The sequence below is a fragment of the Gopherus flavomarginatus genome, chromosome 17, assembly GCF_025201925.1.
Source record: "Gopherus flavomarginatus isolate rGopFla2 chromosome 17, rGopFla2.mat.asm, whole genome shotgun sequence".
Lineage (NCBI taxonomy): Eukaryota > Metazoa > Chordata > Testudines > Testudinidae > Gopherus > Gopherus flavomarginatus.
In genome coordinates, this window is record NC_066633.1 from 13,814,816 (window position 1) to 13,842,352 (window position 27,537).

A 27,537-nucleotide genomic window follows, 5' to 3' on the forward strand; every position below is an offset into this window, starting at 1 on the left:
AAGCAATCTTGACTGTGCCCTGATAATGATTCCCTAAGAAACTGTGCAGGATGTTGGTAAGATTGTGGTTAAACAGTGCTACTCCCCCAGCAAGTGGATCTCGTGTGTGTAGGCGGTGATGGGCAGAGTCCACATGGAACTGTGGTACTGTTGCAGGCACAGAGGGTGCCGGAGGCAAGCAACAGTGGTTCGTTGCCCAGAGTGCGTAGCGCCAATAAACACACCAGGGCGGAGAAGCAAGCAAAGTTTTTATTTGAGATCTCAAAGGGGTGCTGGGAGACTTAGCATGCCTCAGATCCAGCCCCCTACACAAGCGGCTTCCTCCTTTTATATCCCAGTTGCTTTCTGAGAACTATTTCTTGGTGTCTAGCTGATCTCTCACTCCCCCATTCTTTCCCATCCAGCTGCAGTATCTTTTCTCACTCAATCTTTTGTCTTCCCCCTTCCTCCCCCCTTTCTGCTGCTGAGACATGTATACTGTATCTAAAAGCGACCTTGAAACTTGCTTCAATTTAGCTCCAGTGTGTTACAGCAGGGAACTGACTATTACAATCAGAAAACTAACTGCTGACATTACATTTTTGCAGCTATTAGTACATTAGGTTACACTAGGTTACACAAAGTGTTTAACATGGAGGAACATTGGTTCATTGAGGCCTACAACAGGAGGGCTTCATTGACACTTGTGTTCTACCACCCTCCCGAGTTACCTAGGATTATGCCAGAGTGACACCAACAACTCCCTCCTTTGAGAATACTCAACAAACTTTTGGCTAGGTGTTCTCACATTTAAAGGATAATATGTGATGAAGCTCTAGGGAGCTGGAGTGCTTTATAGCAAGCAAGCAAGAGAAGAGTAACAATACACAACACCACACCAGTGAGCAGGAGGCGAGCAATGCCTCCCCCTTGTTCTCCCCCAGGCTGGGTAACCAGCCCCAGAGGGAATCAGAAATAGTGGATTCCCTTTCCTGGGCTTTCCACTGTTCAAAAGCCTGTTTGGCTGACAGGATGTGATTGTTAATATCCTGTGCACTTTCTGGGACATAAGTACAGCATTCATCCCCTATAAGGGCGCACACCCTGCCCTGGGAAGCCACACTTCCACCCAGGAAGTGTCCAAGTATGTCTCCATGATCACAAATCAGATGGTATTCCTGATGCATCTGTAAGAGCAGTGGGCCAAGTCTCGGGTACTCAAGATCACTCCGAATGGCCATCAGCTGGTCATTCAGGAAATCCCGAATTCCTAAACATACTAGATCCCACTGCAATGCCTTCCCAGCCTCAGTTATATTCAATACCATCTTTTCTTGGTGTAGTACTATAATACACCTGTTATTTAACTATTCTCAGGTACTGTCAAAAGGCATTCCCATTAATAGCATACATTATTAGTCACTGGAATGGTTTCAATACGGGTAAAATTTCTAGTAGCAGAACAAATTCTTTGGGTACTTGTTATTTAAAATCCAATTAGAGAGAGCTATATATGCTGAAGGATTTATCCAAAACACAGGGCGCAGCCTGTAGAATAAACCCCAAAATCCAATTAATACCACATTCCCAAACATGGGTCCCACAAATGTCCTCCCGCCAGTGTATAATTCTTTGTTTCTTCACCAGGGTCAGTTCTTAATGTCCTTTCTAGTCAGGAATTCCTGGACTTTGGCAATTTCAGTGGAGCGAGTGTTCCTTCTTCTTTTCCAAAACAGTCGTGGTGCAGCATCCCATGGGGGAAGAGGTTACCAGCACATCACCCTGTAATGGTTTTGATTCTTCTAGAAAAATTCAAAGGCACAGTAGATCTGTCAGTTGATAAGGGAGAGGTTACTAGCACTTCACCTTGTACTTTTTCCCTACTGTCCAGAAGGCACAGTTGAGCTAGAAGGTGAAATAGGCTAATCATCAGTAGGAAAATTCTCCCGATGTGGAGGGGTCTTTTTGCAGTGAGAATCCTGGGTCCAAGCAGTCAGTCTTTGGCACTTCACAGCAGTGTTGGTAGGTAGCGGGACTTAATAAGCGCCTTTCCAGGGTGGAGCTAGAGCAGTCTTTCATTGGTGGACCTTTACATCAATCCCGTCTCCTGGTTCCAAGGAGTGGCAGGGCTGCTAGGGTCTTTGGGTAGCGCTTCTTTACCTGTGAGAAAAGAAACTTAACACATTTCGTTAGTGCCTGGCAGTGTTTTGCAAATCTCATAGCTGCGTGGGCAAATTCAAGCCCTCCTTTTCCTGGTTGTTAGCCAAGTCTTAACTGTGAGCAGTGTCCTTGAATGGAGTCAGTGTCTTATCTATAGCCTGAGCTTGCTATTTTATTTTATTTTTTTCAGTTAATTCATTTTGTTCTTTGTCCTTCTTCCCTTCTTGGCTTCTTTTAACCTGCAAAGGAAACTTTCACTTTTTACTTATACACCTTTTTCCCAACAATGAAGACATAAACATTGTCATTATACAGTACATTAGTCTTATTATTCAATATATGCCACACATACCCTTTTACTAAAATAACCTTATTACAGAACTTTGGAGCAACAAGCTAGAACAAGAACACCCACTTTGAGGAGTTCATTCAATTCAACCTCTAGTCCAATAGCCTCCACCATCCCCAGCCCTCTGGCTAGAAATCTGAGGTAGCCAGAAAGATCCCATGTACAATATGGGGAGTGGGTTAACTTTTCATGTCTTTGCTTCCAAAGACTGTAGGTATGCAAATTTTAACAACAATTTCTTTAATTAACAATTTGGCCAATGAAGCTTCTTTTTCTTACTTAAGCAAATGTATTAGACTTTAGTATATCACCTTCTCCTGATTTATCCAAACACCTTGTATTCCAAAGTTGAATAAAACAAGTATCTGCATTTAACCCTTCCATTTGATTTTAACTAGACTATCCTATGAAAATATTAAACACAACAATTTTGGCCACGAGACAAACACCACAAGACAGGACGTAGAACACAAAACATAATTCCTGTTGTGCCAGTAAATGCATGATACGTTGAATGCTGTTCAGCTGGCATCAGTTTTCTCTGATTATCTGAAAGACAAAAAAAACAGAGGTCTACCCTTCTAGGCAGACAATCATCGCTTAAAATATACAAATACCCTTGCTGACTTCAGGCAAAACAGAGGAATTGCCCCATATTTTCTTGTATTTGTTTCATAGGCAGCCCAGGTTTTTAATTACATAACACTGTATACATTCTTCAGCTAATTCAACTAAATTGTTCATAGCCAAATCAAATGATTGCAATCCAATAATTTCTTTGCCTGAATTTATTTACAAACATTTCACAGACACCAAGAACTTTTTTCTTTAGCATTTTTACAAAGTTCAACTGCTGTTTCCTCCAGCAACTACAGAGTTAACTTCTCACTCTCCCTTAAATCACTTGCTTGTCTCCCAACAGCTACTTTTATCAACTTAAATCACTATTCCAAGTAAGTCCTGGGTATTTGAAATCCCCATGCTTACACTTACTGATTCCTTCCTTCCACTACACCCTTAAAGTTTTCCAACCTGCTTTCCAATCTCTCTCTCTGTTGCCTGCCTGCCTGGGCCCAATCCTGCTTTTCTTGCTGAACCGTCCCTTCCATGGGCACCAACTTGTTCCACTACCAGTTTAGCTAGGAGGGTGGGCTTCTTAACTAGCCCCCACCCCTCCTGGTCTCTTCCCTTAAACATTCTTACTCACAAGACTACCCGAGTCCTCCTTCATGAGGCTTGTCACCTGGACAAAAACACATGGCCCATTGGGCAAAGGCCATTTACTTTACATATAATCCAAACCCCTTTAGAGAGTTTACCTAGAGACCCACCCATCTGTCTGCTGACACTTAAACAGAAAAGAGAATTACCCAGAGCGCAGAGGGAATTGCAGTCTAAGCCAGACTTTCCCACTTCTATACACTGACCGCTACAGGGGACGGGACAGAAGGATCTCAGTTCAACCTCAGAGCTTCCTTGCACGCATGGCTTCCACTCAGAGGAATTACGAACGAGAGGTTCAGTTCCGCCCACACTCCTAACGTCCAAATGAACAGAGCAGAAAAACAAAAGTAACCGGTTAAACAGAACAGAACCAGAACCAAATAGCGTTTCCTTATCCTATTAAGGCTTACTTTTACTCATGCAGTTCTCAACATATAACACCAACAGTACCAAGCAAAGCAAACACAAAACAACAGGGGTAAAACAAATAGATGGTGTAAATTCTGCAGGGCTCCCCACTTCTTAATTGCTCACCAAACTGTGACAAATTTCTATTACCAATCTATCCCTCATGTCAGGAGATCAGGCTGACACTACAGGATAGTTGGGGGAAGATAAAGAAAACACACCATATAACTGAATTTTAAAGTTTCATTAATAAAATAATAAAACAACAATGGAGAGTGTTGGGAATGCTCGCACATCACTCAGGAAAATATTAATGCCCCAAGCCTGAAGCCCCTTTCATACTCACACACATACGTCCAGACTGGTCACTTCTGTGTATAATGTTCAGAGAAGAGGGGGAGGTGGACAGGGGATTATCCTGTATACAGCTTGTCCAGAATTTCCAACATGCTTCTGCTCTTGGGAGGGCTGTTCTCTTACACCCTGGAATCTCCTGCGGCGTCTCTTTCAGAGATTCCAGTCCAGGTCGGCTGCCTGTGGCTTCTTTGGTGTCACCAAGCTACACCGACTCCAGGGTCACAAAGGCACACCGTTGGATCTTACTGGACAGTTAAGCTTTGCAATTGTAATCTCAGTTCTGTAACTTGTATTTCCTTTGGTTCACCTCTGTCTATATTTTTTCCTTCACAGCCAGCTGTGGCCGAAAGCAGCCCCTCCCTGCACCAAGCACAGTCCGCGCCAATTCCTGATCCTGAACGCAGAGCAACCCCCCCCCTTCTATCCCTGGGCCAAGATGATTTTTAAATTAACCCGTTCCTTTCCTCAATAGACAAATTTGCTCACGCTGTGTCAGGGCTTTTTGGTGATTAAACGCTCCTCTTAGATGTATGATCTTATCTAGATTGAAGTACCTTCTAGTGGGCATTGTTTAGATGGATTTTCGTGCGTGTAAATATTCCAATTCTCTAAATACCTGCAGGTTGTTGAACCATAATGTACGTACATGTAATATGCTGGGGTACCCTTAGGCGGTGAGATGGAATGTTTAGACTGTCCCCCACCCATTTTCCACTTACACACACAGGGATGGTGCCCTGTCCGTGCTAGCGGCTCATAAACTACGGATTTTTCCCTACAGGGCACTCACACAGGAGAGGCTAACGAGGATGGCCACGACCCTCCTACACCTCCCTTCAGCAAAGAGCGTCGGCTAGTCTCTGGGAGACGGCGCCGCTTACTCTGATTGCATCCAGTGAGATGATCAGACTGTCAGTAGCCCACACGGAAAGGAAAGGGGGAGGGAAAATGGGTACACACACTCCTAGACCAAGGCAGCTTCCTCACCGGACGATGCCAGGCCGAGTCAGCCCACCATGGGTCGGATCTCCTAAAGATCCACTAGTTACCGGGCTTGCGTTAGAGTAGTCCTGGTCACGAGCTTTTGCTTCACAGGGTACTCTGGGCGTCTTCCGGTAACAGTCACTCACACTGGCCCCCAGTACCACTCTGCATCTGATCTTGCTTTTTAGCTACAACAGGGAGAGAGTGCACTAGGACATAAGGTCTCCCCTTTCTAGACAGGTCCCTCCTTTCTCCCTGCACTATCCCTAACCTGCTTTTGAATCCTTGCACTCTGCCAGACAGGGGGAAGAATAGGAGCTACAGTGGGGTATTTTTACAAGAGTTCTTCATACAAACAGCTTCAGAAGCTACCCATTCGCTGACAAAACAGGAGTGATTGGAGGATCGTGTTATAATTAAGTGATCCTTCCGGTGGCCACCTTTCCTGACCCTCTAGTTAATATTGAGGCCAGTCTACTATACAGAACTTTTTAGTTTGCTTTTAGTTAGTGGATCTGATCCAAGCACTTCCCAATTCACTAGAATGCATTCTAGGGGTGTACACCGTGCCCTGCCTGTACTCTGTTCCTGCCTCATATCCTAGGGTGACACTGGGCGTCCCCAGGTCCTAGCAGGCAAAAATCCGGACCACTGGACTGTTCCTACCTTATCCAAGGGACCGGTTCCTCACCGTCACCCTCAACTGCTTCTCCACTACTCGAGCGCGTTGCACCGTTATGCCCTCTGGGGTCGCTCACATCGCGTCTCCGCTGAGGCCCCCGGTGAAGCCACCGGTGTGCACTGGGCGTCGGTCGTCACCGCAATCCGTTGACCTCCAGGAGGCATCCAGGCAAGGCTAATTTTAGCCTCCGCCCACCCAGGGATGCCAAAACTGTTGCAGGCACAGAGGGTGCCGGAGGCAAGCAACAGTGGTTCGTTGCCCAGAGTGCGTAGCGCCAATAAACACACCAGGATGGAGAAGCAAGCAAAGTTTATTTGAGATCTCAAAGTGGTGCTGGGAGACTTAGCATGCCTCAGATCCAGCCCCCTACACAAGCGGCTTCCTCCTTTTATATCCCAGTTGCTTTCTGAGAACTATTTCTTGGTGTCTAGCTGATCTCTCACTCCCCCATTCTTTCCCATCCAGCTGCAGTATCTTTTCTCACTCAATCTTTTGTCTTCCCCCTTCCTCCCCCCTTTCTGCTGCTGAGACATGTATACTGTATCTAAAAGCGACCTTGAAACTTGCTTCAATTTAGCTCCAGTGTGTTACAGCAGGGAACTGACTACTACAATCAGAAAACTAACTGCTGACATTACATTTTTGCAGCTATTAGTACATTAGGTTACACTAGGTTACACAAAGTGTTTAACATGGAGGAACATTGGTTCATTGAGGCTTACAACAGGAGGGCTTCATTGACACTTGTGGTCTACCACCCTCCCGAGTTACCTAGGGTTATGCCAGAGTGACACCAACAGTACTGTGTCACTGTTTTCTAAAGGGTGAGGTGTGGATTCTCATCAGAGGCCTGGAACACGATGTGTCCTACACAGTATTTTCATTTTCTCCCCACTTTGTGTTCCCCACCCTGCAGGGTGCCTTTCATCTTTTAATATACTCTGGTTCTCCTGGCCTTTTGCATGAGATGGTCCCAGTGAAGTTAATGAAGCCTCTATGCATGGGAGGCTGTGGGATCAGGCCCTAAAACAATATCAACATTTAGTTTTGAAGCTATAGTTTGTAAAAATTCAGAACAAGTTGAAAGGTTCCCTCTGCATCCATCCCTGAGTTCATCAATCAATCAAACACAAGCAGTCTACCGAGGACTGTTGCACTAACCAGAGTGACCACAGTTGGTGGCATTGCACCAGACGTCGTGTAGTGACGTTCCCAGATCTGGCTCAATCCTGTGAATCCACGAATCTCTGGGGCAGCCCTACGGTGGTGCTAGATAAAGTCCGGGGGTGCACCCCTTTGTGCATTGATGGAAATTTGAGAGCACAGTATACTGGATTGTTTTTAGCTTTCCTGGCAACATGGCCGAAGACCATGCAATGCCGCTTTTGGATATAGTGAGTGAGTGGGTAGGGATATTGTGACACCTAGTACTGAAGCAGGGAGGGAATCTTTTAAGTCAGCTGTTCCCTTCCCCAACTCACCTCTTAGCTGATACCTGAGAGACTAGGGTGTGAGGGCCTGTTCCAGCTCTCACTGAAGTAAAATGGAATGTTTCCCTTGACTTCTAATGGGAGCTAGATCAGGTCCTTACTGGGTTTCACTAACGCTGCTGATCTTCCTAGTTCCCATGTAGGGGAGCAAAGCTGCACAGCAGGGAAGCCAAACAGGAGACAGGAGAAAATAAGACAAAAGAAAATTCTTTCTTTAAATCTGGGCTGCAATTTTGATTCATACCAAGATCTCTTCCATCACTTTAGTCTCTATGACAGAAAAAAATGACAGCTTTCTCATGGCCCATTACTATGGCACTGCTGCCTTGATAGTGAATGGCCATTATCTCAGGATTTGTCCCTAAGTGTTATGATGCCACTTGGGGAAAACGGGCGATTTTATCATTCAGCCACGTTACAGTTGTTTTATAGAATATTTGTGTGTGTGTGTGTGTACGTGTGTGTGTGTGTGTGTACATATATATAATATGTTTTTGGGTATAGTAAGTGCTGCTTGAAGGGGCAGATGTCAGTACAAGACCTTTTACTGTAGGGGAAAAAAAATTGGGTATTTGTGTTTTTTGCCATACTTGGAGAGCAAACAGTTACCATCAGTCAGATTTATCTTTATTTTTAAATCAACAAGAAAGAACAAAAGTAAAGTCTTCAGGAGAGAGCATAGCATGTGGGTCTCTTTTGTGAAAGTCTGCACTAGGAAAGGTGCAGAACACAGAAAATGAAAATGTCAGTAGTTTGTGTCAAAGAAACCACATGATCAGATGTGACAAGGGAAGATCCTTCAGTGGCTAAACAGGTGGAAGAGAATGAACAACTGCTGATATCCAGTGTGGAGGGCAATGTTGCCATGGCAATGAGAGTTACCCCAGTGATGGTTCCACCACTTCAACTAACTGCTTTTTGTCATCTCTTTCTTCTTCCATGGGACACAGATCCTACAGAGATGAACAAGGGTGAGAATCAGTATATTTTGTGTGTGTGTAAAATTTGCTCTCAGTATTACAGGATTTTCTTATAGCAAAACTAGCACTATTTCTTGTACATTTTGAAATTCCTCCTGCCTAATGCACTAGAATCCTCAAAAGGCTAAAATAGTGTCAGTTTCAGCCACCTCTAAGGCAAGAAGCTGGGTAGCAAGAACAGTTTGTTCTCTCTATTTAAAGATTTAAATTGCTTCAGCTAGGATGTGGACTTGTCTCATTGCTGCTTCGGGAACACGAACAATATGCTTGCTCAGCAGTGAAGCTTTTGTCAAGCAAGCAAATTAAGGTGAATGTTAAAGGTGAAACCCCTTCACTGGGAGAGGAGCTGTTAAAACACAGTATTCCTTGTGTGGCTTTGCATTGCTTATCATTAGTTCATCAAGGGCTAGCAGCTGCCCCAGCCAGCTGCTGGGAGAGCTGGCTGCTCAGAGGGAAGGAAGAAGCATTTATGAAATGGGCCTGAGTATGTCTGGCCTTGATGATTGCACACTTAGTGTTTTTGGAGGCCCTGGGTTTGGCAATCCCAGTTTTCACTATGGTAGTGTTTAAACCTGACAGGTTTCCAAAAGACTTGAAAGGATTAAGGAATGGACTGGTGAATGTGGAGTCTGGTGGCACTTACCCAAGGAAGCCAAGGATTAGGCTCTTTGGAAGGGAAGGACTCTGATCTAACACCAGCCTGGTACTTGGTCAGTGCCTATCGGTTTTACAATAACTGTGAAGCTTATGTTTCTTTTGGGGAAGGGATCTGGGCAGCTAAAGTTCTCTTTGTTTAATTCCTATCAAGGCATGGGGGTAGAGGGTTTGCTCCTGTATTCTTTCTGGTTTATATAATATTTGCTGTGAATACATCTGTGGCCACTAGGGAACTTCATGGTTGTCCCTATGGTGCACAGTTGGCATTTCATGAGGACAGCCAGCTTAGAACCTCCTGCTCACCTGGAGAAACTGGAGAGTCTCCACTAGGGTTACCAGTATAAGTTCTATAGCAGATGGTTGAGCAGTTTTGATTCTGTTAATTAAAGGGCAGTGAATGGCTCACTAGCCCAGTCATTATATCATATCATCATGGTGCAGTGCGTACACCTTAATATGTTACATGTTGGGGTTTGCTTTGGGTTACTACACTTTTTTTTTAGCCATTTTTCAGGGAGGAGGCTGGAGCATTTAATTTGATCCCAGCTCTCGGTAATTTCAACATGATTCTGAAGCTCTAAAGATGGCTTGATAACTCTCATAGGAACCCCATGTTGATTTTTACCTTAGCTGAAGTATAGAATGTTTCCTCTTCCTTCAATCCAAGGCATGCCACTTGAGTTTTGAATTCTTCCAGTTGCTCTGTGCTGAAGTTTTGGGCCCGGGCTGTTTTTAAAGATGAAACATTAAATTGCAGAAAGTCATTTGTCAGAGTTGGTTTTAGGAGGTATAATGGCTGCATTGTACCTACAGTCAGTCTGAGGCTTTCACAGTAACAAAGGCTAGCACTCAGATCTCCTACTCCAAAAGCACGTACCTCTCCCCCTTGAGCTAAGGGAGCGGCATCCTCTCTTTATTCTTCTTTGCTGGGACCCTCTATTTCCCCTATTATTAATAATTATTATTATTATTATTATTATTTTATTATTGAGTAGGGGAGGGGATAGAAGAGACTTGTCCGGTCAGCCCATCTCCAGTGGGAGATGGGAAGAGTTATGGGGTGTCCCTAAAATCAAAACTGGTTCTGAGGTTTTAAATATTTATCCTCCTGGCCACAATTTTCTTAGCCTAGGACCTAGATAATTGTTGTTAAGCATATGCACGGTGTTTTAAAAGATCTAGAATCAGCCACAATTCCTGCCCAGCCCCATTTAGGCAGCTACTTAATTTTCATGCCCTGTCCTTGCCTTTCTCTTTCTCAAGTCTTGCAGCCACTTTTCCAGGAGCAGTTCAGAGGAAAGCGATGCTTGAGAGACCTGCATTCAGTTCCAGACTCTTCTTGGGTGCCTTTGGGCAAGGCACTTAATTTACTCTTTGCCTCAGTTCCTTCCCTGTAAAATGGGGATAATTCAACTGCTCTACTTTGCAGGGGGTTGTGAGGATAAATTCATTAATGTTTGAGAGATGCTAGGGTAACAAGGGCTACATAGAGCATCTCGGCTATTTAGGTCCTTTTCTGGTGCTGGGATGTGGTTTACTCACCTGAGATCGATAACCCTCTGTGGGTCCCATCAATGTGGTATAGTGTCATAGTGTCTTCAGAGCTGCTCTTGATAAGTTGTCCTACAGAACTTTCATTTGGCCCTTCAGGAGAACAGGCACAAGGGGTGGTTAGAGTATTCGGTCCAAATCTCAGGAGAAGTGTAATATAAACTTGCAAGGGCATTGACTGTATTCTGTCATTTGGTGGTACTGCGTATAGGTGTAAAAAGCTCAACTCATACAGACCTAGAAACTGGTGTTTAAATATGGCTTGGCAGACCAACGTGGCTGTGCTGACTCCTTCATGCCAGCGGGCTAAACCCTTTTGGAAAATAGTGCTAGCTGGTAGCAGAATGATCACCTTTGGCAGTTCTGTGTGTTTGTTGCATATGGAGGCCACTATGCTGGGGGGAGGGGTAGCTCAGTGCTTTGAGCATTGGCCTTCTAAACCCAGGGTTGTGAGTTCAATCCTTGACAAGGCCACTTAGGGATCTGGGGCAAAAAATCAGTACTTTGTCCTGCTAGTGAAGGCAGGGTGCTGGACTCAATCACTTTTCAAGGTCCCTTCCAGTTCTAGGAGATAGGTATATCTCCTATTATTATTATTATTATTATTATTATATTAGAAATGGCCTGTTACAGACTAATCCTTACATCTCTGTAATGAGCATTTTGCAAAGAATTGCCCATGAGGGGAGGAAATTACCCCCTGCCAAGTGGGGGAAGCTGAACCTTGGATTCAGATCGGTCATGTAACTGTTGTGGGACCAGATAAATGTGTGGTAGAAATGAGGAAGTGAAATAATAGGAGAAAAACCTTCCTACCTCTCCAACCACAATTCAATCCACCCTTCCCAGTGGGATGCACTGGACATTTTCTGCATTTCTGGATTCTTACCATGCAAGATCATTGTTGAATTGTCCTGGATGACTGAAATGTAACTGGAATTGTCCACCACACACTTGTCCTTCCTAAAGGGGAAGACATTAATCAGGAAAATAACCAGAGGGTGATGCTCTATGGCTCTTTGAGTTAAATTCTGTTGTTAGCCAATGGGAATTACATGCCTCCATCAAACGCAGCACTGCACACAATCTTTCTGTATGTATATTACATTAGCACCTCAGTCAACTGAGGTAAATCTGAAGGGATTGTCAGGGTAGCTGAGTCCACCCTTCTGTTCCAGAGTAGCACTTTGTGTGTATGAGAATAGGATTTGATGCAGGATTGACAGCCCTGGATTTTAATGGCCCTTGCCCAGATACAGAACATGTACAATGCAGGCCAAAGGTGAGACAACAGTGGAGCCTGCTGTCCAGAAGATCAGGGACTACTCTGAATGAGAAGGCCTAAGAGCAGGGGCAGGCAAACTACGGCCTGTGAGCCGCACCACATGGCTTGGCCCCGCTCTGGTGCTCCAGCCAGGGTGCAGGATCGGGGGCTGCACCATGCGGCTCTCAGAAGCTGCGCCGTGGTCCCACTCAAGCTCCAACGTGCTCCAATGGGAGCTGCGGGGGTGGTGCCTGTGGATGAGGCAGCATGCAGAGCCGCCTGGCTGCACCTCCGCGTAGGATCTGGAGAAGGGACAGGCCACTGTTTCCAGGAGCTGCTTGAGGTAAGCGCCCCTTGGAGCCTGCACCCCTGAGCCTCTCCTCATGTCTCAACCCCCTGCCCCAGCCCTGATCCCCCTCCCCCTCTCCAAATGCCTCGATCCCAGTCTGGAGCACCCTCCTGCACCCCAAACCTCTCATCCCCAGCCCCACCGCAGAGGCTGCACCCCAACCCCAATTTTGTGAGCATTCATGGCCCTCCATACAATTGCTATTCCTCGATGTGGCCCTTGGGCCAAAAAGTTTGCCCACCCCCGCCTAAGAGGAAGAGTTAGGGAAGGCTGCACGTTGGCTCCTGGTAGTGGTTTGGATAAGCATGGAATAGCCACATGCAGCCTTTGTGTGTCAGGGACCTTCAAGCATAGAAAGACTTTGCAAGAAAGACTTGCTCATTCTGTTTCATTAATGATGGTTCCTGGTAGCCTGGCCCTACTGAGGGAAATGTTAGCGTAACTGTTTTCCCTGACTAAGGGAGCATGTCCCTGTCAGGTAAAGTCTGTGTTAATGCTCTTACAATCTCATGACTTGTGTGACGAGGAACTTGTCTTGATGGCTGCTAGGGTACAAGAAGTAATAAGCATTCTTTATCAATTCCATCTCCTGTAGGGTGCGTGGGTGCTGTGAGGCCCCAGCAATGTAGAACCACTTGCCCAGCAGCTGTGAAGATGAGGAGGGAAGAAAAAGAAACAAATTGTTAGGAGACCCTATAAGCCTCAGCATGTGTGTATGTGTAATTATTTATTTGTATTGTGTATTTGGTCCCAGTCAGGATCAGGACTCCTGTTGTACAAGTCACTGTGCGGACATAGAGGCGAATGGTCTCTCTCCTGAGCTTACAACTTAAATAGATCTATTTTTTCGTGGCAGTTTTTCGTGGCAGATTGCCTGCTCCCCTATGCTTTTCTCACAGCTAGTGGTGATAGCCACCTCTTCTTACCTGATGGAACTAAAGCTTCCCTTGAAAGAGGATCAAGGTGCTGAAAAGCCACAACAACCTTCTCTTTACACCATCAAAGCACTCTGTGTAATGCTTTGTGCCATGTATGTGACTCCAGGCCGCCACCATGCTGCCTATTTCCCTCCGAAGTCATGGTGAGTATTTGAGGAGGGGACCACTGTAATACACGGTTTTCAAACTTGTGGGGAGGGGCTGTGCTGGACCACATGCCCACGAGAAGGGAAAGCTGTAGGTGAGGAAAGTTGCAAGATGCCAGTACCACTCCCCATGGAATAAACATGCTGCCTTGTCCACCGGCAAAGAGCATGGTGGCTTCTTGAAAGTCCTCCACCTTCCCTCCCTACTGCCTTGTGTAATGGAGCTGCGAGCTGTGGGGTTCAGGCTCTGCTGGCAGTTTGCTGTGCTTAACTCCTCTCCTTTGCACCTATGGCATTTAGCTCTGCACTGAATGGCACTCTGCCCCACCCCCACTCCCACTAGCACGGTGTGTCTTCTGCTGACTGATGAAGTAGGGAGGGGGAATCAAGAGGGGACACAGAAAAGACCAAATGGCAGAGAAGAGAAGGGAAAGGAGACAGGCAGTGCTTAATTTGTAATGAAAGAGGTTGCTGGGGCTCAAGCAATTGTTTTACTTTCATAACTGACATGGGACACCCAGAGGTGCTGGGGATGAGCCCTGGGGCAAATTAAGCAGTGGAGACATGTCCACTTTCTTGACAGGAAAAAGGCAACATAGTGACAGCACATGGTACAAGAAAAGGTAGGGGGGCACTCATGTTCCCTGCCAAGGCGCTGACTCCAACAAAATATAGCTGGAACTGCTGGCATCATTTGAGAAAACTGGAAGCGTCCCCTAGCTCCTGATTGTGGAGTCCCTTCATGAGACCTGTAAAGACAGGAGCCAGCTGCCCTTCAGGCATCCTTCATCTGCAGGAGCTAACCTGTTACGGCTGTGAGTGGCTCACAGAATGGAGAAGGAGGTCAATTGATTTTATGCTGGCTTTATTTTCTCCTATATCTGCAGAGGGCAGTGCTCCACCTGAGTTTCCAGACTGTAAACGTTGATTTTAGCTGCCATTGTGACACTCCCTTCACATTGGGGTGACCAGACAGCAAGTGTGAAAAATTGGGACGGGGGTAATAGGAGTCTATATAAGAAAAACACCCAAAGATCGGGACTGTCCCTATAAATTTGGGACATCTGGTCACCCTACTTCATATTGATTCCATGGTCACTGGCACCTCTTCGGAGAGAGATTTATTAAGAATCCCCAGTAAAATAAGTGGCATGAACAGTAGGATGCTGAGGGCCCTAATGTTTCAAGGATACTTTCTGGGGTAGAGGTCCATGCTTCTGGAATCCCCATCGCTTGGGATGTTTAAAAGTATGGGGGGAAGGCACTAGAAAATGTTCTTCAGGGACCAATCCTGGCCTGGCCAATGTGGATGGATGAGCTCTGTCAGGTCTTCTCCCTCTCATTTCTAAGGGTTCCCTCCTGGCTCTATCACTTGGAATGCAGAGATCTCCAGGTCTTGGAATAAAACCTGCAGAGCACACCATGCCATTGCCCAGTCTCCATTCAGTAATTTATATTTCTGGGGGTACTGATGAGGTATAAATACTATTCAGCTTGTAAGATTAAAAGCTGGACTATATGGTTAATTTTTTACTAAATGGTTCCCCTTGCCTGCATGCCTGGCCTGTGCCTTGGTTTAGTCCTTAATGAACCTCTGAGTGCCTCATCTAGAATATAAGCATCAGAAATTGAGGCCCTTCCAAGGGCACTTCTTACCTTGGTCATTGTAGCATTGTCAAGGATTTCTGGAACGAGAGGCTCACAATCCAGGGATTTAGCAGTAAGGAGATGTGCTAAACCAAGAATAATAGCAATGCAGGCCAGTGCCATGATTTTTTTTTTTTTTTTGAAGGGAAGTGAGAAGCAGTGGAATCAAACTCACCAGCTGAAGTTTCTCATCTCAGCACAGGTATCTGTATTTATAGACATTCATGGCTACAAATCTCAAATTTCCCAAATGTGCCTCAGAATCCAGGAATTTGCTGGTGACCTGTACCTGACTTGGCCAATGTTCTGTTTGCTTAGTGATGAAGCAATGAGAGGTGCTGTTCTGGTAAATGTCTAAGATAAGGTTAAATTTGCTTTTGGTTTATAGGGTATGTTGACAGATAGGCTTTTCCTTAGTTCATAATGTAGAAAGCCCTTTAAACAGATCTATAGACAAAATCATTTTCTAATAATTGGTTTCTGTTTGCATCAACTGAAATTAATTTCCCTTGAACATTCATATGGACACAATCCTGGTTGCACAAATATTCACAAAAATGCTTTATAAAAGGGGGAGCAAATGGGGTAATTGAAATGGAGTTCAGGAACTTGCTACACTGTTAATGGAAAACTTTCCCGCTGCTCCCCTTCCCCACCCCAGTTGTACTCATCAGTGGATAGGATGTGCCTGCTTGCTAATGGGGTATAGTGGCTTCAACTTCCTCTACACTGTTGCTTCCTTATTCCTTGCTGATTGCAGACGATTGTCACTGCTTAAAGGCTTATCTATTTTACACCAGTAACTGTCCATATTTCTTTAATTAACACCTCAGTATTAAACCAATTTGTAATAATGTCCAAGCTTTTAACTACTCATCCTTCTTTCCTTATATTTCCTTTCAGCTTCCTACCTTTACTGTCTGCTTTTCTACCTAGACTGATGGGTATTTTTGCATTTCCTTTCTGAGAGGCTGCCTTGAATGTATCTGTCAGGTGTGGCCTCCATCACTGCCCAAGTGGGATCTTCAGGAGTTTCAGGTGAGCCTCTCTAGGCTTTGTTGGCCTCCTCTCATACTAGCTTCTGCTAAGTCAGATAAGAAATTGTCATTTATTTTTATTACGCAGCAGCAACGAGCCCCGAATGAAATTGGGGCTCTGTTGTGCCAGACCAGGGGTTGGCAACCTTTAAGAAGTGCTGTGCCGAGTCTTAATTTATTCACTTTAAGGTTTTCAGTGCCAGTAATACATTTTAACGTTTTTAGAAGGTCTCTTTCTATAAGTCTATAATATATAACTAAACTATTGTTGTATGTAAAGTAAATAACGTTTTTAAAATGTTTAAAAAGCTTCATTTAAAATTAAATTAAAATGCAGAGCCCCCTGACCAGTGGTCAGGACCCAGGCAGTGTGAGTGCCACTGAAAATCAGCACACGTCCAATAGGTTGCCTACCCCTGTGCTAGACACTACATAAATGGAGTAGGCTGGTTTCTACTCTGAAGATCTTACAGTCTAAGTAGATAAGACAGACCAGGGAGGTAGAAAGGGAGAATTAAGCAGAGGCAAGTTACTTCATTTGTGGCCTTACAGAAATGGAATCTGCGGCAGAGTGGGAACTGAACCCAGTTTTTCCAAGTCCCAATTCAGTGCCTTAACCTCAGAACTGTCCTTCCTCTCTAAATCGTTCCAGAAACCCTCTGAGGACACCTGTTGGGTGTAGAAACCCAGTGTAACGGTGTCACCTGCTTTGTGCTGGAATTGCAACTGTGTATGTTTGACTAAAGAAGCCTCAAAGTGGCACTTGGACAGCCTTGTGCTTTTCGATCTGTGTCAATGGGACATGCTGAGGCTGTAGCTAGAGCAGACTAAAATCCTTAGGGAACTTTCATATCTTGCTACATTGGTTTAGTCTCAGTGTGGCTTATAAACTGGCTACTAGCGCTGTTAAGCTCTGTGTAGGGTGAGAAGGGATACCATTCCCAGGAAGGTGCTAAGCCTTGCCCATAGCAAGACATGGAGGATTCTGCCACTCTTAAAAGTAAAGCCCCTTTGCTTTCAGCTCTCTTTCTCATAGTCTGCAATGCCAAACTAAATCTTCTATCATACCAGTATAATTCCATTGACTTGAAGAGAGTTGCACTAGTGGCTTTTTATCTAGGTTCTTTCTTTGGCACCCATCACCATAGTATCTGAGCCCTTTGAGAGGGCTTGTCTTATGCCACTTCTGTGCATTACTTTTGTTCATTACACCATTAATCCCTGTAGATTAAGATTGCCTTGCTGGATTCACTGTTCAACTACTGCACTAGTGCACTCACCAGACCAATAGCTCTAGCTTTGTATTGATAAAATGGCCTTTATAACCTGCCTTTCCTCCTCTGCCATTTCTCTAGATCCTGATAATCCAGCTTCCCTTACTCAGCTGTTTCTTAATTCTTTTAGATGATGCATTAGAGACAGTCCTTGGAAGATGGAGACCCACTTGTCAAACACCAACCATGCACATAAGGCAAAGGAACTGCCAGTGCAATGTGAGTGGACTCTCTTTTTTCTTTTTACTGTTATGACTTCTCTAGCTTCAGAGTGAGTTAATTGCTTTTAATCCTTATGCTTTGTATCCTTTTGTTTGGTAGGTATATAATATGATGATGGGCTGGTGGCCACGTAGTTGTATGTGTAGCTAATTGTGTGCACTTGTATTTGTCCTTAATTGATGACATTAAATGTCTTTTTCCTGAACACTAACATTTTGTGATTGAATAATGGTGGACTTGCATCAGACATAATCAACCCTTCAGTGTCTGTTCTTCTTTTGACATGTTGTCAAAGCTTATCTGGAACTGTTTCCCATCAGTTCCATTATGCAATTATAGCAAAAATTCCAGAACTGCCTGCCTCTGATTATGATTTCCCTTCAAACCTAGCATAGGGTTGGAGGGAGGGAGAGGATATATTTTTGATTATCAGCAGGAGGTCAGACTAGATGATCATAATGGTCCCTTCTGACCTTAAAGTCTATGATTATGATTCTATCTGGCAAAAAGTCACCCATGTTGATGGGAACTTATGCAAAGCAGCACTGAATCACAGTTTAAAGCTGCAATGTCTAACTTTTTTCCAGGAAGCAGGATGCTAGCAGCTTCTGTGGGAAATCCAAACTGGCCTATGCATACACTGAGTAGCTATTACCAGTTGAATGGAAGCTTATTCTATTGTACCAGGCCATGCATCTTCCCAAACAAAACTGAAGGAAGCCATGGCAAAACCAGCAGGTGCAATAGGTACCTGGACTAAACCTTAGCTCTAATGTACAAATTTTGTCCTGCTCACCCCCAATCAAAAATTAACCCAGTTTTGAAACCTTAAACAGCTGTGCGGGATAAATGGAGTCTAGTGGAAAATACTAGTGCTAGCTCCTTTCTTTCCAGTGGAGAGAGTAACCTGAAGGGAAAGCAGAGGAGAAATCAGTTTGGTGAGGAGCTTTGTTGTACATACTCTTGAACAACTCATCTTGACTGGGGCAAGTGATTTTGATGGATCAATATTTTGTGTTTTCTATTATGGCTAAAAGGCGGATTTGTTTCTTTTTTCAGAGAAAGGGTCTATCAATTGGTCTCTTTGCAGTGATAGACTTCATCCTGCAACGAGTGTAATATAGGCAGAACCCTGCCAAAGCCAGTAGGACTTTCTATGCAGGTGATGTGCTCTATCCTCATGGTGCTGGTTGCAGGATTGTGGGGGGCTAAGTTTTAGATTTAAGCTCCACCTGTGTTAGAACTTTGAACTTGAGGATATTTCTGCTCTTCTCACCCATCTTAATTTCCTGTGAAGAAGCAAAAAACCATGAAAGTCGCATTTCATTGCTTCAGTTTTAAATATTTATTTAAAGTTCCAAAAAAAAAGTTTAAGGCGAACAAATGGCAATTCCAACCTCATGAAACATAAAAAACCATCAACAAGAGAATGAGAGGGGGAGAAATGGGACAGAGAACGTGTGTGGGGGTGCAAGGAAAGAAGCAAGCAAGAGATGAGATTATGGTAACTTCAACACAAGGGCACTTAAGAGCTGAAGAATGATCTGGGATGAGAGGCACTCAATGGCTGAGCCCTGGGCTGGCAGCTTGAGGTATTTTGAGGAGAAGCACCAGAATTAGAAAGGAAGTTGAGGTATTTGAAAAATCTTGTTAACTTTTAGCTCATTGGAAAAACAAACTGAAGACAATTGCAAAAAAGAGTACATAAAATGAGACTGTTTTTCTCCAAACAAAATAATCCGTAGTCCATACAAGACATGAAAAACTCCAAAACAGGCACGGAAGCATTTGATACAGTACAGCTCAGATTACATTAATATTATTCCTTATGTAGAATAAAAAGATTACCATAATTATCCTCTTTTTTTTTTTTTAAAAACTCCAAATTTACACACAGACTAGATTTCTACAAAACAAAAACCCCTCCAAGCTTGGTTGGGTTCTGAAGCAACAAGGTACTGTAATTTCAGCTTTGACAGACAGGTCCTGACAAAGGACTGTGTTTTAAATAAGAGATCAGCTGTTGGATCCCAGTGTAGGGAATCACTGCATACAGAAGAGCTGGTAAGGAAACTATACACATGGTCAACACAGAAAAACTATTTATATAACAAAAACAACCCAAACTAGCTCTCTTCAAGGCTCCCCTGCAACTGAATTCTTACAGCTTCTGTGGGCACGTTGTACGCCCCCGCCCCAAAATAAAACAGTGAAATGCCATTAAAAAACCCAAGGGCACACTTATTTTAGACATATTTTGTGTTGTCTATTTACTGACACCCAAGGCAATTATCTTTACAAACCTAGATTTTAAAAAAATCATTTGCCTTTAAGTTAGTGTGTTTAGCTAAATCAGAAGAAAATAATGAAATATTTTAAAGATCACAAACTGCTCTCCCCCTACTTTCTCGAGAGATGTCCTCATGGCTGTTGGCTTTTTTGGGTCTGTGGCAAAACATTGTAGCACCTTCAGAACCTTAAATAGTTTAAAATCATATATAAAATAACACTTTTTTTAAGAGCACCAGAGATTTCACAGTGAGAGGTAGAAACAAACCAGACAAGCCCATCCTCTCTCTATTTTAGCACCAATCTCTTCCCCCTCCCTCCCCCGACTTGTTTTCCCCTTTCAGCTTTGGGACTCTTTTCCCCACCCTATCATCACACATGAGAAGGGACGTTTATTAGACTCACTCACAGAAGGAGGAAATTAATTTTTTTTGCTTAAATAAAATATATATATCTATATATTTGTTTCTCTTCTAATATTGCACATCAAATGCTTCCTGTACACAGAGCAGCCAGATTCAACTTGCAAATCCACTTATGAGAACTTCATCTCTCTCTCTTATTCAGCAGTGAGCTGTCCAGAAGATGATGAGCTCTTAAAGGGAGGCTCTAATTTTATGGAAAGAACATTTGGTAACTCAGGAACTGGGTAGGACAAAGATATGCACTGTAGGTTTCTTCTTGATCTCTCTCTCTCTCTCTTTCTTTGGTTGTGGAAAAAGCTTTGTATGTGGAATTGCTTGTGACATCTGGCCTTCAAGTTCCTGATCCCCCTTCACTGTTCATGTCTTGGCTGATGCCAGCATCCCCCCACTGTTCTGCTTTTTAAAATTTCTTTCAAGACAATCTGCTGAGTTCAGGAGATCGAGGTTCTTTAAGACTTCGAGCTCTATGGCCAGAGCAACAGTTGACCCAAATGATAAGGCCTAGCCATCTGTGCTGAAGAGGGACAGGGGATCCTACTTAAACATGTAGGCCCACCCAAAAGGGGTCAAAACTGTAGAGGTCACAGTTCAAAGGAAGCACACGGGTCCGACCTCGAGGTGATATTGTTTCCCTGGCTCAGATGGTGGAAGGTTGTAGATGTTGACAATTGGCAGCTGGTTAGGGTCCTGTGTCCAAAATGTAAGGACAGTCTTATGCCAGTGTCCATCCTGAATCTAAACCAAGAGGGAGAGAAAATGGGAAGGGGTCAGTTAGCTGAGTGGGTAGCTCCCTCTGGGGAAGAATAATTTCCATGAAGATATGGCTGAAAAGCCCTATCTATTGAGACAGGTAAGTTGCCATAGCTATGAACTGGTGGCAATGTGATCTAGTGTGTAGAAGCTGTGAGTGCTCAGCATCACTGAAAATGAAACTTCTAAGCTGGGCACCTGAAATTAGAGGTTACCCTTCAAAGTGTGGACTTGAATGACTGCCACTGACTCAGTGTGACCCTGGGCAAGGGTTGGGAATAGGAGACAGATATCTTGACTCCATACGCTAGATCAGACTGCCTCCAAGCAGAAAACTCTTCTAAATAAAAAAGGTACTCAGCTGTGTTTGTACAGTACCTATTACTGCAGAACGTAAGTGCTGCCCAGGTTAACTAGAGCTGTATGCAGATTGCTCATCGAGGCTATTGCTCTTCCAGCACTATTCCCTTTTCTTTGCTCAGGGTGGGGAAGCATTGACAAATAGGTGGATCTTGCAGCATGCTCTAAAGGTATTTAGACTTCGGCTAAATTTAATGGCTTCTGGTTTATGTGCCCGTGAAGCCCCCTTAACGGGGAATGCTGCATCTCCAGTTCTCCCACCTTCGCTGAGGTCACTTGGGGGGGGGGGGGGGGAGGCGTAGCTGCTTTGTTGGCCGCATTGTAGGGGCTCTGTACCTTGCAATCATCTGTTGCCACCTTGGGCTTGAACGGCCCTTCTGCCTCAAATATCTGTCCATTCCAGGCCTTAAAACGCACAGCTTTTTCTGAAGGCTTCTCAGCTGAGCCTTCCCTCCACACTGACATGTTCAAGCAGTGGATGGTGATGTGCTGAACCACCTCCGAGCTCAGTAGGTGAAGGAAGTTCATCTGGACTCTACCAATGTTGAATTCCAGCTGTTAAGGTGACAGAGATAATGTGAAAACTAAGACATCCCATCCCAAAGACAGTGAGTAAGGTACACGCAGTAGGCTTAGAGTGGTGCAGTTAGTGCAAGAAGCAGCAAAGATATTTAGTGTATTAATGTACATTACAGCTGTCCCCATGGGCATAAGGTGAACCCCCGCACTCCTTGGGGGAGGCTAGCCCATCGGGAGTGCCCCCTGTGCCCAACAGAGGAGTCTTAAGCACTCCCCCTATCTCCTGCAGCCAGACCCCTGAGCTTCAGCCCCAGCACCAAGCTGCTGGTGCGCCCGAACCCCAGGCCACCAGTTGGAGCTGAAACCCCACCGGCTTCGGGGAGGAGCATGGGTGGGGCCATGGCCTGGGTTTGGGGAGGCTTAGCCTCTCCTGGCCTATGATACCTGCTGCCCATGCTTGTGTCCAACTTTTTCACTTTGCTAAATGGGCAATTTAGACAGCTGTTGTGGGGTGAATCAGTTCAAAATCACAGGGAAGTCCTTATAATGTGCTACAGACAAGATTTTTGTTACTGTGTAGGTCTGGGGGCTGGTACTTGACTCCAGATATGAACGTCACAGGGTTCTGGAATTAGTTTTAACTGGGAGCGCTTTTTGTATTCAATCTATATGCCCAATGTGATCCTGGCTGGATGCCGAACCAGCCTGGAGAGTTTTCTTGTGTTTGATTTTGCTTCCCTGTGCAGAGGACACAGAGATTGCTGACTTTGTCATATACTGAGGAACCTGTTAATCTAGTAAGAAAAGTAACGAGTCACTGGTTCAAAACTTGCTTCTGCAAAGAAGCAGGGTGAGATAAGGCCTATCTATCATAACTGCACAGTTCTATTAGACTAGTCTGGCACAGCTTTAAACAACAAAGGGTTTGAAAAATATTTTCAAACCAGCCTAGGCCCTCAGTAAGGAAGCCTAGAAGGCAAGAAGCAGGATGTGCTTTGACCAAGCAGAATTCCAGTCCTCCTGCTATTGAATCTTCTGCTCAGTTGCAACATTGTGAGAGTTCAGGGCTCTGTAAACAATCCTGAAGCCAAGTCCTTTAGTGAGTCATGCAGTAAGGGCCGTGACAGGACAAACTTTCACCACACTACCCAGCCAATACACCTTTGAACTAGTAGCAGCCCATCTAAGGATTGGAGGGAAATTTGGTCTCAATGGCTTCTCTGTTAAGGGACCAATTAATGGCAGTTGTGGGGGTGTTTTTTTTTTTTCAGGTGGCATGTGGGCTCTCGATTTTATGTTAGGATTTCTTGAAGCCAATAGTGAGTTCTGAATAGCTTATTAACTCCTTGCAGGCTCCATCCACCATTGATGCTGATGCAGCAAGCATCACTATTCTATTTCTGATTGGTTTGATGTTTCATAGTATGTAGATGGCTTGTTTTGGCTGAATTCTCTCTTGGATCATAGAATATCAGGATTGGAAGGGACCTCAGGAGGTCATCTAGTCCAACCCCCTGCTCAAAGATATTGAACAATTCCCACTAAATCATCCCAGCCAGGGCTTTGTCAAGCCAGGCCTTAACCTCTAAGAAAGGAGAGTCCACCACCCTCCTAGTAAAAAAAGTTTTTCCTAATACCCAACCTAAACCTCCCCCACTGCAACTTGAGACCATTACTCCTTGTTCTGTCATCTGGTACCACTGAGAACAGTCTAGATCCATCCTTTTTGGCACCCCCCTTTCAGGTAGTTGAAAGCAGCTATCAAATCCCACCTCATTCTTCTATTTTGCAGACTAAACAATCTCAGTTCCCTCAGCCTCTCCTCATAAGTCATGTGCTCCAGCCCCCTAATGATGTGTTACCCTCCGCTGGACTCTCTCCAATTTTTCCACATCCTTCTTGTAGTGTGGGGCCCAAAACTGGACACACTACTCCAGATGAGGCCTCACCAATGTCAAATAAAGGGGAACAATCACGTCCCACAATCTGCTGGCAATGCCCCTACTTATACAGCCCAAAATGCCATTAGCCTTCTTGGCAACAAGGGCACACTGCTGACTCATATCCAACTTCTTGTCCACTGTCACCTCTAGGTCCTTTTTTGCAGAACTGCTGCCTAGCCATTCGGTCTGTAGTCTGTAGCAGTGCATGGGATTTTTCCGTCCTAAGTGCAGGACTCTGCACTTGTCCTTGCTGAACCTCATCAGGTTTCTTTTGGCCCAATCCTCTAATTTGTCTAGGTCCCTCTGTATCCTATCCCTACCCTCCAGCATATCTACCACTGCTCCCAGTTTAGTGTCATCTGCAAACTTGCTGAGGGTGCAGTCCATGCCATCCTCCAGATCATTAATGAAGATATTGAACAAAATTGGCCCCAGGACGGACCCTTGGGGCACTCTGCTTGATACCAGCTACCAAATAGACATGGAGCTATTGAGCTCGACAATATAGCCAGCTTTCTATCCACCTTATAGTCATACAATACTGTTTCTGGTCCCGAGTTGGATGAGAGTGCATTTGCAAGCACCTCTTTGTAGAGACATGCATGGGGGAATTTAAAATTCTGTGGTGAAATCCTGCTCCCATTGAAGTCAATTAAGACAGGATTTCACTCTTAAAGTGCTTGTGCACATGAGCGGAAGTGTTTTTCACAACCATTTATGGAAAGCGAATACAAAGACATGAACGAAGGGACTTAATTTAAAAATTCAACAAAATATTTTTGGAAGCATGTTTGGAATATTCTACTAATGATACTGGTAAATTACCCATGTGTTGGTAGAACCTTAGCATTCATTCCTTAATCACTATGGACTGTACACTAGCTAGAGAGGAGGTGGGGCAGTCTAATCAGGTTGTCATGGTTTCAGCCATAATACAGATGAACAACAGTGTTAGAATGTAATTGGGGAAGAATAATAAGCAAATTCTTTTTGCAAAACTTTTAAAAACAGCAATATAGGAACTAATACATACCCAATAATGTGAGGAAATTGATACAGCAGTAGTAAATTCTACCTCCTTAGGCACAAATCAACATACAGTGTTATGCACTTCCCAAATCCCACTTTAACAAAGCATTTGCTTTCTAGTGGGAGGAGAAGCCCGGTGAGAGACAGTGGTAGAACTGTGTGTACCTTAGAGGCAGTGATGGGGCTGAGACATGTCTGTCCACCTTTGGTGAAGTTACAGGTGACTTGAATGGTGTCTGAAGAACAGCCAAGATTTGGGTCAATCCAGTAAGTACCTGAAGAAAGGGAGCAATCTGGGATGAGGAAGAATGGGTGAGTGAACCAGTCAGCATTTCCCATGCACAAGATCCAGAAAGGTGTCAGCAGATGAAGTGACTTTTAATTTCTCTGCATACTGTAAATACGCTAATACCCTGCTTTAACTGGCCCTATACATGTATCCCTCTTGCAGCTGGGAGAATTCCCAGGACATGGTTGTGCTGCTTACCGTCACCCATCTTCTGTTCACAGTTCATGAGGTCTCGACAGATGCGTGCAGGGTTCTCCTTGGTTCCCAGGGGTCTTTTGATGCTCTGGATGAGGCTGCTGAGGTAGTGTAGAGTCTTAAAGATCTCTCCTTCCTGGTCTAGCATCAAAAGGTCTGAATGTTGATAGCTCTGCTGTGGAAGAGAGAAGATGGCAGTCAGGCACTGACTGTTGAGCTTGACAGAACTGCTGCAGTTTGAGAATCCCCCGCAAACAAATGCTGCCTTGGCTAGACACGGCATCAGAACCCATAACAATGGTAACTGATCCCTTTGTATTCTTGGGAAAAACACCACAGGCAAAAGGCACAGTCAGTAATGGAAGTGACCAATGCCACTCTGTCCAAACAGTCATAGCTAGCTGTTTTGAATTGGGAACTTTCCCACATGCACACTATAAAGAAGGAAGCATGACTGACACTAGATGGTCCCAGCTATTCATCACTGTTCCTCAAAAGAGAAGCAAAATATTAAGAGGGCAGAAACACCCCAGGATTCTATTCAGAGAGCACAAGCATTCTCTGATGGAAGCCCATCCCAGTCCAGTCTTGGCAATAATGTGCATTGGCTAAACTTTTGCAATACTACTTTACGATGGGAATGATGCCTCCCCACCTTTTTCCAACGGCAGAACAGAAGCATTCTAGGTCTTGGAACTGATGGGGGCCTTAAACATATTCATTTGTTCTCAGTGTAAACAGTGGGGTTCTTTAGAAAAGAAGCAATGCATTTGTAATCTAGAGCACACCTCTTCCTGAATAGAAACATTTTGAACGCATCTCAGATTGAGAGTCCTTTAAATTATCAAGAGAGACTGAAAATCTCATTGAAAAGAGGTGTGAAAAAGGAAAGGTTAAGGTTTGCACAAGATTAACAAAGCAAAGTCTAATCCTGCAGTCCTTATACAGGCAAAATTCCTACTGAGGCCAACTGAGTAAGAACCATGCATTCAGGCTTTGTGTTATATACTGGTAGAGGGATAGGATCATGGAAGGCAATTGGGAAGATGGACTTGCTTTACATAAAAAGAGCAGGCAAGGTGGCATGAAAGGCTGTTTCCCCTCCTTAGAATTACACAGTGCAACACTCTGCATCTGTATCAAAGCTGGATAGGTTGAAAAGTATGCTGGTACCTCTGTAGACTTGAGTGCAGTGTTCGTGTCCATCATTGTCTGGAATGCACCAAAGCCATCCTGTTGCTGGTGGAGGAAAATACGATGATGGCATTTTAGGAGATCAGTGCCCTTGGCACAGGCAGTACATGTTTCTCTATATCTAGGTGCCAGATACAAGCAATATCCTGCTAGAATGGTATCTTCTGCTCAGTCCATGTAGTGGGGATGTGCTAGGGGACATCAGCTTGGGAAAGCAGGGCACTTGCAAGTTTCTGAGCTCTGCATATGTTCACATGTGCATGTCATAACTTCACTCACTATCAAATCTATTGTATAGAATAAAACCCAGCAACTTACAAATGAAGCTGGAATTCTTGTTGGCCCCTAGAAACCAAAAGAAAAAACTTAACTGTGACTGATTTTTATGATCAATGCATAATATTGTTAAAGAATTTCTGATCCCCTTTTGAGATTATCCCTCTTTCCTGTGGGGTCCTCACTACAGAGGGGAGAGTAGCAGCAATGTTATCTCCTATATTGCACTTTAGAGCTACAGCTCTCCAAGTGCTTTACAGACATTAGTTCATTCAGACATGTAAACTCCCTGTGAAGTAATTTATTATCCGTATTTTATAGGAGAAGTCCAAGTGTAATTTCCAAAGGAGTGAACGGTCTCTTTGGATAGGGCCTAGCCACCTTCAATAATAGAGCTCATCATCCTCTGAACCCTTTCCCGATGTACGTACCGGAGGCCCGGGGAGTCCTCGTGGACCTGGGGGACCCTAAAGAGAAAAGCATCAGTGAGTAAAATGCCAGCAGTGAAATTATTCATCTTTGTATCCCAGAAAAAGATGAGCCCCTTCCCATATCTGTCCTCTCCCAAAA

The 27,537-nt window shown here is 44.4% G+C and overlaps 2 protein-coding genes and 1 long non-coding RNA gene across 7 annotated transcripts in view; all 3 read right to left on the minus strand.

The window, feature by feature from the left end:
• Positions 1–1,487: 1,487 nt before the first annotated feature.
• On the minus strand, positions 1,488–6,936 carry LOC127036212 (uncharacterized). Of its 2 annotated transcripts, none has more exons than XR_007770044.1 (3): positions 6,752–6,936; positions 4,475–6,570; positions 1,488–4,022 (listed from the first exon to the last, which is right to left on the minus strand). It is a non-coding gene; the product is annotated as an uncharacterized LOC127036212 (long non-coding RNA). The 2 variants fall into 2 exon arrangements; XR_007770043.1 differs by having other exon boundaries at positions 4,463–6,570.
• A 1,575-nt stretch (positions 6,937–8,511) lies between these two features.
• On the minus strand, positions 8,512–15,288 carry LOC127036209 (alpha-1-acid glycoprotein 1-like). The gene is made up of 6 exons (XM_050926946.1): positions 15,175–15,288; positions 12,938–13,080; positions 11,711–11,784; positions 10,813–10,914; positions 9,896–9,996; positions 8,512–8,586 (listed from the first exon to the last, which is right to left on the minus strand). The coding sequence occupies exons 1-6, from the start codon at positions 15,286–15,288 to the stop codon at positions 8,512–8,514; spliced, it is 609 nt and encodes a 202-aa protein (XP_050782903.1).
• Positions 15,289–19,575: 4,287 nt separating this feature from the next.
• Positions 19,576–27,537, minus strand: part of COL27A1 (collagen type XXVII alpha 1 chain) — a 225,736-nt gene continuing 217,774 nt past the window's right edge. For 2 of the 4 annotated variants that reach the window (XM_050926920.1, XM_050926916.1), the window contains 7 exons: positions 27,399–27,434; positions 27,010–27,036; positions 26,671–26,736; positions 25,501–25,672; positions 25,179–25,288; positions 21,859–22,077; positions 19,576–21,147 (listed from right to left, as the gene is read on the minus strand). In XM_050926920.1, the coding sequence (XP_050782877.1) occupies positions 21,001–21,147; positions 21,859–22,077; positions 25,179–25,288; positions 25,501–25,672; positions 26,671–26,736; positions 27,010–27,036; positions 27,399–27,434 (777 nt within the window). In that variant the 3' untranslated portion in view covers positions 19,576–21,000. The remainder of the gene's footprint in view (positions 21,148–21,858; positions 22,078–25,178; positions 25,289–25,500; positions 25,673–26,670; positions 26,737–27,009; positions 27,037–27,398; positions 27,435–27,537) is intronic. The other 2 variants (XM_050926917.1, XM_050926919.1) reach the window with 2 other exon arrangements.